The sequence below is a fragment of the Aquarana catesbeiana genome, linkage group LG02 (genome assembly GCF_042186555.1).
Source record: "Aquarana catesbeiana isolate 2022-GZ linkage group LG02, ASM4218655v1, whole genome shotgun sequence".
In the NCBI taxonomy this organism is placed as follows: Eukaryota; Metazoa; Chordata; class Amphibia; order Anura; family Ranidae; genus Aquarana; species Aquarana catesbeiana.
The window spans coordinates 607,245,517-607,259,324 of record NC_133325.1 but is presented as its reverse complement, the minus strand read 5'-3'; the positions used below and the strand labels follow the sequence as shown (position 1 = coordinate 607,259,324).

General features: G+C 40.4%; 1 protein-coding gene across 1 annotated transcript in view; it reads left to right on the top strand.

The window, feature by feature from the left end:
* Positions 1-13,808, top strand: part of WWC3 (WWC family member 3) — a 270,635-nt gene that overhangs the window by 108,294 nt on the left and 148,533 nt on the right. Inside the window, exons 2-3 of the mRNA XM_073616354.1 lie at positions 4,697-4,806; positions 9,087-9,290. Coding sequence (XP_073472455.1) covers positions 4,697-4,806; positions 9,087-9,290 — 314 coding nt within the window. The remainder of the gene's footprint in view (positions 1-4,696; positions 4,807-9,086; positions 9,291-13,808) is intronic.

Below are 13,808 nucleotides of genomic sequence, written 5' to 3'. Positions count from 1 at the left end.
AATTACAAGCAAACTTCTGGACATACTTTATGTGAACTGTCTTAAATGTTGAAAGATTTATAATTCTGTCCAACCACTTTTGTGATTTATTTATTTATTTATTTATTTATTTATTATATAGCACCGTCAATTTATGCAGCACTTTCCAAATACCTGTATATTGTACATTAATAATAATAATAATAATAATAATACTTTATATGTATAGTGTCTTTTTCATCAAAAGATCTCAAAGTGCTACAGGTTAAAAAACAAAAAAGAAAATTAAGCAATTTATACGATAAAACAAACATCTAAAAGGGACAAAAAGCTTTGCTAAAAAGAAATGTCTTAAGACCTTTTTTAAAAAGTCAGTAGGTTGAGGAGCCCTCAAGGTGTCCGGTAGGGTATTCCACAGGCGTGGGGCAGTTGCACAAAAGATCCTGTCTCCCATTGTCCTAAGTCTAGTTCTGGCTATATGAAGAAGGTTTGAGTGGAGCGGAGGGAACGTGTTGTGTTTTGGGGTTTAAGAAGTTCTTTGAGGTATGGGGGGGCATGTCCATGGATACACTGGTGTGTGAGAAGGGAAACCTTGTACTCAATCCTGGCGGAGACAGGAAGCCAGTGGAGTGAGTGAAGAATGGGGGCAATGTACTCATCAGGATCCTTGCTGCAGAGTTTTGGACATACTGAGGCCTCTGCAGACTCTTTCTAGGAGTTCCAACGAGAAGTGCATTACAGTAATACAGTTTGGAGGAGACAAAAAAAAAATCAGTCCCTGCCCTCAAGGAGCAAATCTAAAGTCACATTTATACATACAAAGGCCAATTTAGACAGGATCCATCCAATTGATTCTTACACCTCTTCCAGACAGCACAGCTCGCAGAGTAACACCAATTTTGATTTTAGAGCTAAGAAATATGTTGATGTGACCACCCCACTGTAGCCTGCTGATTTGACCAAAATGTAGCCAGGGTCGTGCCACTAATGAAGCCCATTGAGGCTGCCACCTCAGGCGGCACTTATGGAGGCATAGTGGGGGCAACATGTGTCCATTCCAAACATTCTGTCCTTCGTGCATCTCAATAATGCTGAGTCTGATAAAACTATAGCCTCAATGTTACTGAGCGCCCTACCTGGCCACTGTCCCAGAGCACAGCACTGCCAGCCACCCACTGACTGCCTGTGTGTTTTTGCTACCGCCACCCGAGGTGGCCATCTTTGATGTGGGGGGAGCATGAGAAAAAATGTCCATGTTGTGTGCACAGCCCTGGATGGAGCTAAAACATGCTGGTAATCATGAGCTCTGCAGAGCTTGGGTGGCTTTTACTGCTGCCTCTCCCTTTTCTAGTGCTGCTATGCAAGGGGTGACAGATTTTGGCACTTATGCTAGTTGTGTGAAAAAAATATTTATTTTTAAAGGAATACACAGCTGCATAAGAAGTTTTTCTCTATGTTTGCCTGGAGTTCAGCTGCAAGATTGGTACAGTTTTCTTCTGCACTTGGCTCAGATAATTAACACTTTAGAAGATGAATCAGCTTAGTTTTGAACTAGGTTTTCTTATTTAAATAGCTCTTCTTCAGTGGTGCCAGCATTTACATTGGGGATATCTTGCTAATGGAATATCTAAATGATGAAGGAAATCCGTAAGATATAGTATTCCAGCATCCACACAAAATTGATATGTAGGGGAAAGTCACCTAAGCATAATTTTTAGAAATACTTCTGAACTCAACAACATGTTTGGTGCTTTTATGCTGGCAGATTATTGAACAATACAAATTATTTCAGCAGGATTGCCTAGTATTCTAGCAATAATTCAGGTGAATAATTAAAGTGATACTAAACACACATTTACATTATCCCTTCTTTCTATTTATATATGGATGATGACACTGTATTTGTTTTAATAAACAAAATTATATATAAATACCTTTTTTTCTAAATCGATATACAGCTGTCATATGACCCAGCTCTATCCCAGCCTGTCTGCAGAGAAACATCAGCAAGAAGAGATTCTAGTGTAGTGCTGCTGGTCGCATGTTAAAAAAAAACCCAAAAACAGTCTTTGGAATACAGATGAAAAATACATATTTAATCAAATAAATGTTTTAAATCATCATACAAATATATATTTGAATTTAAATCTTTATTATTTTGCACAAAAACATGGTGTGGGCTATCTAGGATGAGGTTCTGCCAATCCCAGCTTGTTTCACACCCCTCTAGCCTGTGTCTATTGTTTGTATGTGCTTAGAATTTCAGGGAGGCAAAGCTTCCATCAATCAATATGTAATATCTCACCCCCCATGGTTTAGAGCTGTTTAGTGGGCATGGAGCAGGGAGTATACTGTCATTTATCCAGAGTGTATACGCTCATATGTGGGACTCTATAGTCACATGGGCTGCACTGATAAGAAAAAGGAGGAAATGAACAGCTTAGAATGTCAGTAGATGTCCACACATGGTTTACACAATCTCAGGCTGCTCAAAAAGCAAAAACAACGGGGACAGGGAAAAGGAGGGAGGTAAAGTGAACTGCAGGATCAACCAGTCTTTTTTTGCAGAATTCTATACAGAAAATGAAATCCATAGTGACTCTGTACAAGTTTAAAAAAAAACTTGAATTTAGTAACACTTTTAATGATGTGGGTTTAATGACACTTTAAAGACCAGTACAGTATGTATGGCTATATTTAGGATGGGTGAAGTGTTTTGGAGCAGTAAAAAGACATCCTTACCAATCTGCAGTGACGTGAACCTGCTCTTTTCTGTTCTTCATGTAACATAATGATTTCTCCATTTAATGATTGTTCCATGAAAATTTAATTGATCCATGTTCATGTTCCATGAAAGGATCACATCATATGAATTAGAAACAGTGCCTTGAAAAAGTATTCATACTCCTTGACATTTTCCACATTTTGTTATGTTACAACCAAAAACATAAATGTATTTTATTGGGATTTTATGTAATAGACCAACACAAAGTGGCACATAATTGTGAAGCGGAAGGAAAATGATAAATGGTTTTCAAAATGTTTTACAAATAAATATGTGAAAAGTGTGGCGTGCATTTGTATTCAGCTCCCCTGAGTCAATACTTTGTAGATTCACCTTTCACTGCAATTACAGCTGCAAGTCTTTTTGGGGATGTCTCTACCAGCTTTGCACATCTAGAGAGTGAAGTGTTTGCCCATTCTTCTCTGCAAAATAACTCAAGCTCTGTCAGATTGGATGGAGAGCGTCTGTGAACAGCAATTTTCAAGTCTTTCCATAGATTCTCAATTGGATTTAGGTCTGGACTTTGACTGGGCCATTCTAACACATGAATATGCTTTGATCTAAACCATTCCAATGTGGCTCTGGCTGTATGTTTAGGGTTGTTGCTCTGCTGAAAGGTGAACCTCTGCCCCAGTCTCAAGTCTTTTGCAGACTCTACCAGGTTTTCTTTTAAGATTGCCCTGTATTTGGCTCCATCCATCTTCCCATCAACTCTAACCCGCTTCACTGTCCCTGCTGAAGAAAAGCATCCTCACAACATTATGCTGCCACCACCATGTTTCACGGTGAGGATGGTGTGTTCAGGGTGATGTGCAGTGTTTGTATTCCGCCACACATAGTGTTTTGCTTTTATGCCAAAAAGTTTAATTTTGGTCTCATCTGACCAGAGCACCTTCTTCCACATGTTTGCTGTGTCCCCCACATGGCTTCTCGCAAATTGCAAACAGGACTTCTTATGGCTTTCTTTCAACAATGGCTTTCTTCTTGCCACTCTTCCATAAAGGCCAGATTTGTGGGGTGCATGACTAGTAGTTGTCCTGTGGACAGATTTTCCCACCTGAGCTGTGGATCTCTGCACCTCCTCCAGAGTTACCATGGGCCTCTTGGCTGATTCTCTAAATAATGCTCTCCTTTCCCGACCTGTCACTTTAGGTGGACGGCCATGTCTTAGTAGGTTAGCAGTTGTGCCATACTCTTTACATTTTCAGATGATGGATTGAACAGTGCTCTGTGAGATGGTCAAAGCTTGGGATATTTTTTTATAACCTAACCCTGCTTTAAACTTCTCCACAACTTTATCCCTGACCTGTCTGGTGTGTTCCTTGGCCTTCATGATGCTGTTTGTTCACTAAGGTTCTCTAACAAACCTCTGGGTGGTTCACAGAACAGCTGTATTTATACTAAGATTAAATTACACACAGGTGGACTCTACTTACTAATTAGGTGACTTTGGAAGTCAATTGGTTCCACTAGATTTTAGTTAGGGTTATCAGAGTAAAGGGGGCTGAATACAAATGTACGCCACACTTTTCACATATTTATTTGTAAAAAAATATTGAAAACCATTTATCATTTTCTTTCCACTTCACAATTATGTGAGACTTTCTGTTGGTCTATCACATAAAATCCCAATAAAATACATTTACGTTTTTGGTTGTAACATGACAAAATCTGGAAAAATTTCAAGGGGTATGAATACTTTTTCAAGGCACTGTAATTTGTTCAATGTATGAACAAATGTTTCCTAGGAAATGGGGAGTCTGCCCTTTTGGAAGAAAAAAATCTAATTCAAAACATTGATTATTTTATTTGCTGTGCCAAAATACTTGTCATTTGAATTGATCAAATGAATGATGATTAGTTTGTTTATCATTACTTGTATGGCTGTTTAAAGCATGTTTCTAACCAGTCTAAACTTTCTCTTCTCCCTAGAATAACGAAGCCTTTAACGTTTGCAGACTGTGTTGGGAATGAACTACCTTTAGGATGGGAAGTTGTTTATGATACACAAATAGGTGTATACTATATGGACCATATTAACCGTAAGTGTCCACAGCTTTTCTGCTGATTCTTTTATTGAGTCTTAAGATGAACAAGGTTAAGGAAGACCTGTAATCCAGCAGTAGTGTTTTTTTTTTTTAGAAAGCAATGTCCCCCATGTAATTATTGTACCTTTATGCACTTTGAACTGTAAAAAAAAACCCTGTAACATCAGCTTGGGTGGCCTGACCCTTGAAGAAATGGATTATGAAAGTCTAAACCCTTGTAGCTTAATGATACCTAACGCTTAATCTATCCTGTTTGATCCATAAGTCTCAGACAAGCTTAGACAATGGAAAATGATTTATTATTAATTACAGTTATCACAAATCTCGATGTTGCTTGAGGTAGGGTCGAAGAATTCCAGTTAGAGGCATTTATACACTGGTCAGGGTTTATTACATGAAATAAAAGATTAAAAAGGACCAATTTAAAGATGTATTTAACCCAAAACCAAACATGTATTCTATGGCAACCTACCAATCATTAAATGTGGTGGCTGCATCTGTTTTCTTTTCTTTGGCTTTTTTTCCCCTCTGTTTTCACCTGGTGATTGGCCATTAAGATAGCACCTGTATTAATGAGACACAACTGAATGAATGACCACAGGTGGTACAACAGACAGCAGCATTGTCAGTCTGGGGGGGGGGGGGGGGGGCGTGGTGTAAAATGTATTAGCAGATTTAGATAAAATGTAAACCAAACTCCAGCTCACACTTTACAATCAGTTACAGCAAACAGGTTTTCCTTGACCCTGCCATTGTGAAATGATTTATCTCATCTCTGTATACTGATACATTTTACTGGAGAGCTTGTGCTTTTGAAAAACAACAGACTTGCTAGCTGGATCACCAGATAAAAATAGAAAAAAAAAAAGCCTATAAAAGAAAACAATTACAGCCGTCACATCTAAGAATTGAGAAGCTGCAATATAAAATAATGTTTGCTTTTGGGTTTAATACTTCTTTAAGAAAAATACCATAAAGTGTTACACAAGCATTATGGCTATGTCTACAAGGATTATGGCTATGTTTTTTGAAATATGCATTTTTGCATCTTGTTTGCATGATGTACCATAAAAAAACAACAATACAAAATTAGCATTGCTCTGTCTATACTGTTTGTTTGTTTTTTGAAAATGCAGACAAAGTCCAAAAATAAATGAGTCCTAAGGGCTCTTTCTAACAGAGCGGATCAGTGATGATCCGCCCCGTGAACACCCGCTTGCTCAGCGGGGATCGCTCCGCCGATCCCCGCTGAGCAGGAAAATGATAGGTCCGTCACGGCCTGTCAGAGCGCCGCTCTCCCCTATGGGGGATCGGATGATGACGGACCGTAGAGTCCGTCGTCACCCGATCCGAAAACGGATGGAAAAGTAGGGTTTTCCTCCGTTACACTTTTCGGATCGGAGCGGGTCGGATGTCAGCGGACATGTCACCGCTGACATCCGACGCTCCATAGGGATACATGTATGTCCGTTTTTCATCTGAAAACGGAAGGATGAAAAACGGACATACGGATCCCCCGTGTGAAAGAGCCCTTAATGAATGTTTTTTCCCAAAAAGAAGAACAAGAGGAAACAGTGTATACACAGAATCACACAGCCGTTTCAGACTTAAAGCGGTATTAAACCCAAAAACAAACCTTTATTACATATTTATTACATATCTTATCAATTCTCAGACATGGTGGCTGCATTTGATTTTTTATGGCTTTCATTTCTTTATTTTCACATGTTCACCTGGAGATCTCATCAGTAATTCTGTTGTTTTACAGCAGAACAAGCTGTTCTGGATATGTAGCAGTTAGAAGGTTGAGGCAAACCATTTAACACCAACAGGGTGCTTACAATGGCCAGCGTTTTTGTATTTACATAAAACCTTTATCAAAAATGGAACATAACTGTTTCTGTATCTGTAACCTAAAAAAGAAAATTAATGAAGCCACCACATGTAATGATTGGCTATCTGCAATATGTAACATTTTTGGTTTGGGGCTTAATTCCATATTAAAGGCTTAAAAGCTCCCCATAACTCTGATAGTAACTCACATAGAAAATAATTGTATATTCTATCATTCCTACTTGGCTGCCACTCTATTTCTACTCATGATTGTTTGCAGGTTGGGATATTACATTAATATTTACAAACTGTCTTCATTTGCCTTGCCCCCCCCCCCCCCATGAGATAAGCTGTGATTTATAAGCCAGTCACTGGTTATTTTGGTTCCCTGATTTAAAGGTGAACATATTTGCCTGTTCAGGACTTGGATACATCTCAAAAGGTATAAGTAAAGTTTACCTTAGTAGAAGGCCTCATGCACACTTGAGCTAAAAAATGCTGCTTTTACAGGCAGTTGAGCTCTTTTTTCTTTGCCTCTAAACTCCCATCCATGTAAACCTATATGTCCATGCACACTATAGGCATTTATAGGAGTTTAGAGGTAGAAAAAATAAAACATCACTTGTGTGTTCAAGAGAGGTGCATTTTGGCAGAAAAAAAAAACCTGACATGCCTAAACACGGGTAAACGCATCTAAACGCACGTTAACGCTAAACGCTTTTAGCGCTTGAGCATTTTTTTATTTCAATGGCCAGGATAAATTACTAGTTGCTGATTTACTGCTACAGGGCATCCGCTCTGTGCAGAATGATGATTAGTCACAACAGAAGCCGATCAGCGGCCAATGGACGACAGCTGGCACCTGCTGATCGGTGAGGAGACACACTGGACTGAGCTCTGCATATGTAAACAATGCAGAGCTCTGTCCTGTCAGCGGGGATGTGCTGGATTTTGTTTCCCCGCGAAGCAGGGAATAAAATACAGCACATCCCTTAGTGAAAGCAGCTCACTGTACAGACAAAAACAGTGGTTAGGCACACATTTAACCCTTTGATTGCCCTAGATGTTAACCCCTTCCTGCCCATTGTCATTAGTACAGCAACAGTGCATTATTTTGGGCACTGATCACTTTATTGGTGTCACTAGTTCCCAGAAAGTGTCAGTTAGTGTCAGATTGTTCCCCGCAATATCGCAGTCCCACTATAAGTCGCTGATCGCCACCATTACTAGTATAAACACATAATTATATAAAAATTCTAGTACTGTATATATCCTATAGTTTGTAATAACAATTGCGGAAACCAATCAATATACGCTTATTGGGATTATTTTACCAAAAATATGTAGCAGGGTGCACATTGGCCTAAACTTATGAAGACATTTTTCTTGGATATGTTTTATAGCAGAAAGTAAAAAATATATATATTTTTTTTCAAAATTGTTGGGTCTGTTTTTGTTTGTAACGCAAAAAAATAAAAAACCCAGTGGTGATTCAATACCACCAAAAGAAAGCTATTTGTGGGGAAAAAAATACATACATTTCATTTATGTAGTGTTGCATGACCGTGCAATTGTCAGTTAAAATAACACAGTGCCGTATAGCAAAAAATGGGCTGGTCATGAGGGGGATAAATCTTCCAAAGGTTAGTGGTTAATATTCTGGTCAGTGAAATTAATAAATGCCCAAGCACTTGACGCGCCTAAACGTATTTGAAAATAGGAGGCTTAGGAGCGTTTTTGCAGCTGATTTTCGTCTTCTAGGAGAAAAGCGTTTAGAAGAGTTTCATGAAGCCTAATAGTACTGTCATGCCCCACATCCACAGAAGCTGGTTTTGATTGACAATCTAAAGAACGTGGTAAAATTGCTGCCAACCAGAAATCAGCCAAGCAGAGTATAATCGGTTTTTCGCAGGTTATAGTCAATCAAAAGTCCTCTTTAAAATAAAAGTATGGCATTAAAAAAACCCCATTATACTCACCTAGGTTGATACTTCATCTGTCCCCCACCGGCTCAAACACCTCTGATCGCTCAGTTCTCCCCCTCCGCTCTGAGCAGAGAGCTGGGACTGTCAGTCAGCAGCTCTCTGCTCTTCTCCTCCAGTTCTCACTGGAGCGCTGAGCTGTGGAGGGTGAGAGGAGCTGACTCAGGCTCTCAGCGGATTGCTGAGAGGCTGAGCCAGGTGCCGATCCAGGGTCCCGGGTGAATCCCGACGGATCCCTTGTCAGAGCCTGGACTGGCTCTGTGACCTCAGCCGACAGCGGGTCACAGGAGTGCAGAACAAACTGCAATGTTGTGATCCATATCAGAACGCTTTGGCTTTACTTCTCCTTTAATCATTGTTAGTTTACACTTTCGGTTTAAGAATGGTTTAGCATTTTGGTTTATAAAGCATTTTTAGAAATCATTTGACTAATACTGCATCTTTCCTTTTTTTATGAAGAGATCACACAAATTGAGGACCCTCGAGAGCAGTGGAGACGAGAACAGGAGCGGATGTTGAAAGAATATTTAGTTGTCGCTCAGGATGCTCTTAATGCTAAAAAAGAGATTTATCAAATCAAGCAGCAGCGTTTTGAGTTGGCACAGAAGGAATACCAGCAGCTACATGAACTCTGTGATGAAGACAACCGTTCCCATGCTAGCTGTAAGTAAATGGACCATTTGCTTTTTATGTTTTGAAGAAGCATTCGATTTGGAGTCGTTCCTTAAAATGATTGTAAACAATCACCTTGTAAATCAACCCGTTCAGTTTAAAACTGAAATGAAAGGCAAAACATTTTTGTATAGATATAAGAAATACCTTTTTTTCCCTTTGTTATAAGTGATCACATTCCCCCTGTTCTCAGCCACATAAAAACAAGTTGGGGGAGGAGAAGAAACAGCACACTGAGCTTCCCAGTGAATGGCTGTGCGGCTGGGGGGGGGGGGGGGTTCAGGACAACTCTGATCATTGGAGAAGAGTACACTGACTTTATCTAAATTAACTGCTACAATAATCTTTGAACCTGGGTATTTTCTACTGTTCTCTGCATGTGCGTATTGTGTAAAGAGTCATTTATATCAATCTACAAGTTCATAGATGTACAGAATAGGTAGGCTAAAGGTAAGCTGGATTGTGTTGTTTGGGGGGTAAAGGATACTGAAGTGCAATGCAGAAATATTAACCGCTCAGCTCCGGAAGGTCTTGCCCCCTTCATAACCAGGCCATTTTTTGCTGTTTGGCACTGCACTACTTTAAAGAGGAAGTAAACTTCCTCTGCAGACATTTACCTATAGGTAAGCCTATAATAAGGCTTACCTATAGGTAGTGTAAACATCTTCTAAACGTGTACTATTTAGGAGATATTTACATTACATGCAGCCAGTGACATCACTTGCACATGCGATCTGAAGGAACGGCCACGGGTGCTGTTCCTTCCAAGCCATGTACCATGAACGGTGGCTCCCACTCATAGCATCGGAGCCCACAAACCCGGAAGAAACTTTGGGGAAGATGTCAGCTATCTCAGCGTTGTGCGGGCGCCGATGGGGGGGGCTTGGTTCTAAGGTAAGTATTTCATAATGAGCTAGTATGCGATGTCTTACAGGTTTGTTTGTTTATTTATTTTTTTAAAGAGTTTACAACCTCTTTAACTGGTAATTACGCTTTCATGCAGTGCTGTACCCAAACAAAATTTGTATCATTTTTTTCACACAAATAGAGCTTTCTTTTGGTGGTATTTGATAACCACTGGGTTTTTTAATTTTTTTATATAAAAATGAAAAAAGACTGACATTTTATTTGAAACAAACCAATATTTTTTACTTTCTGCAATAAAACATATAAAAAAAAAAAAATCCTCATAAATTTAGGCCAAAATGTATTAATGTATTCTGTTATTTGTCTTTGGTAAATAAAAACCCAATTAGTGTATTTTGATTGTTTTGCCTGAAAGTTATAGCGTTTACGAACTGTGGTATATATATTGGAATATATATATCTATATATATATATATATATATATATATATATAGATATATATAAATATAATACTAGTAATGGCGGTGATCAGCGACTTATAGTGAGACTGTGATAGTGCGGCTGGCAATCTAACACTAACTGGCGCTGGGGGGGGGGCTGACTAACTGCCACTGACATCACCAGTGACACTAAGGCTACCTTCACACTGGGGTGGTGGGGGCGGTAGCAGTAAAGCACCACTAGTTTTAGCTGCGCTTTACCATCATTTTAGCGGCGCTTTTCGGCCGCTAGCGGGTCACTTTTTACCACTTGCCGACCAGCCGCCTTCATTATACAGCGGCAGGTCGGCTCTCTTGCGTGAATCCCCGTAGCTGTATGGCGGCTCGTGCAGGTGCTGTTGCGGTCGGCGCTCGCTTGCTCCTACTGCACGCCGTGGGAGCGTGCCCGCGGGGCGGGCATACTCGATCTCCGACAGCGACCCGCGATCGCCTTGTACACAAGCAGAACGGGGAACTGCCTATGTAAACAAGGCATTTCCCTGTTCTGCCTAGTGACATGACAGAGATCTGTTGTCACCAGTGATCAGGAACAGTGATCTCTGTCATGTCCCTCTCAGCCCATTCCCCCCTACAGTTAGAACACGTTGAGGGAACACAGTTAACCCCTTGATCACGCCCTAGTGTTAACCCCTTCCCTGCCAGTGTCATTTTTACATTGATCAGTGCATTTTTTTAGCACCGATCAATGTAATAATGTCATTGGTCCCCAAAAAGTGTCATTTGGGGTCAGATTTGTCCGCCACAATGTCGCAATCCTGCTAAAGAGCACAGATCACCTCCATTAGTAGTAAAAACAATATAAAAAATAAAAGTCCCTAAATCTATCCCATAGTTTGTAGACACGATAACTTTTGCGCAAACCAATCAATATACGCCTATTGCAATTTTTTTACCAAAAATATGTCGCAGAATATATATCGGCCTAAACTGATACATATTTTTATTTACATTTTTTTTTTTTTTTTATATATTTTTTTGGGGGGATATGTATTATAGCAAAAAGTAAAAAAAAATGTTTTTTTTTTTCAAAACTGTTGCTCTTTGTTTGTTTATAGCGTAAAAAATAAAAACCGCAGAGGTGATTAAATACCACCAAAAGAAAGCTCTATTTGTGGGAAAAAAAAAGGATGTCAGTTTTGTTTGGGTAAAACGTTGCACGACCGCACAACTGTCAGTTTAGTCGATGCAGTGCCGTATCGCAAAAAATGGCTTGATCATTAAGGGGGAAAATCCTTCCGGTCCTTAAGTGGTTAACCCCCCTAGCAGCCGAGGAAAGGGTTAAAAGCACTCGCAAAGCGCCGCTGTCGAATCGCTTTGCAGGCGCTACGGCAGCGCTGCCCATTGATTTCAATGACAGGGGCAGTTTAGGTAATATATATATATATATATATATATATATACTGTATATATGTTTATGTGTGTAAAGCGCTGTCTAAATTGACGGCACTATACTGTACCATAAATAAAAAGGAGATAAAGAAATTTGCAACAGTGCCAGCTTTAGGAAGTACATTTCTAGTGAACCTCTGTGGTTCTTGTGCAGTAGTTGACAAGGCAACAGCTGGCAGGCTTTCAGTGATCTCTGACCCTTTTCTTTGCCACAGGAATGGCAGCCCAAAAATGTCTGGTCTGACCAATTCTTCTTAAAGTATACCTAGACCTGAGAACAAAAATGTGATATAATGCAACTTAATAGTCCTTAGATGAGGTGGCTGCAATAGTTTCTTTTTCAGGCTTTTTCTTCTATATTTTTACATACTTCCTGTCCCTGAGTAACTAGTGAGTAGGCCCACTCACTGTACTGTTGTACTTTATTATTATAATTATTAATATTATTATACAGGATTTATATAGCGCCAGCAGTTTGCGCAGCACTTTACAATATAAAGGGAGACAGTAAAGTTACAATACAATAAAATAAAATACAAGAGGGTTAAGAAGGTCCCGCTCTTAAAGCGGAGTTCCGTCTAAAAAAGAAAAATTAAAAGTCAGCAGCTACAAATACTGCAGCTGCTGACTTTTAAAATATGGACACTTACCTGTCCAGGGCGCCCGCGATGTCGGCCCCCGAAGCCGATCCGTCCTTCAGCTCCGGGTGGAGGCACCGGCATTGCTAGTAAGGGAATCAAGAAGTGAAGCCTTGCGGCTTCCCAGCCTGGTTCCCTACTGAGAATGCGCGAGTCGCGCTGTGCATTCTGAGTGGTCCCTGCTGTCTTCTGGGACCTATGTGTCTCCCAAAAGCTGTGGATACCGCGGCGATCTTTTGCCGGAAGTGGGAGCAAATACCTGACAGGTATCTGCTCCCCCCTGAAAGGTGCTAAATGTGACACCGGAGGGGGGAGGAATCCAGACAGCGGAAGTTCCATTTTTGGGTGGAACTCCGCTTTAGGAGCTTACAATCTAATGTGGGTTAAGTGGTACAAAAGGTCATAACTGGGGGGGATGAGCCGATGGAAGTGATAAAAGTTCAGTTAGTTGGAGGTGTGATAGGCTTCCCTGAAGAGATGAGTTTTTAGGGATCGCCTAAAGGCAGCTAGTGTCCTTGAGTAACTAGTGAGTAGGCCCACTCACTGTACTGTTGTACTGTATCTCTGGAAACAGCATGGGAGCTGATGGGATTAGTAGTTTAAAGAATGAAGGTAAGATATTTTATGCGGTTCTGCTCACAGAAAGTGACAAGGACACTGCATATCTGGCAAGATCAACCACATCTAAAGACTGTTTTGTTCTTGAGTTTAGTTATGTTTAAATTGAATTGAGTGTTCTCTTGGATTTGAGCACAAATACAGTTTTTGAATAAGTGACATTAGTAACTCATTGATTGCTTTAGGACCCCTTCACAGGCAGACCCAATCTGACCCCCGAGTCTTCTCTATGGAGTGGAAGGTGTCAATGGACATATGTCCATTGACATCCACCAACATCCAATCCTGTTTGCTAAAAACAGACGGAGGGGAATCTGTTCGCCATCTGTCTATCAGATCAGATGGCAGTCGGGTATAAATGGACAGGCGGTCCGTTTACATCCGACCACCCATAGGGGAAAGCAGGCTATGTCTGTGTTCGCTCCGTATAAGCGGAGCAGAGACAGACCAGCCATTCCCTCGCTCAGCGGGGATCTGCAGACAGATTCCCCGCTGAG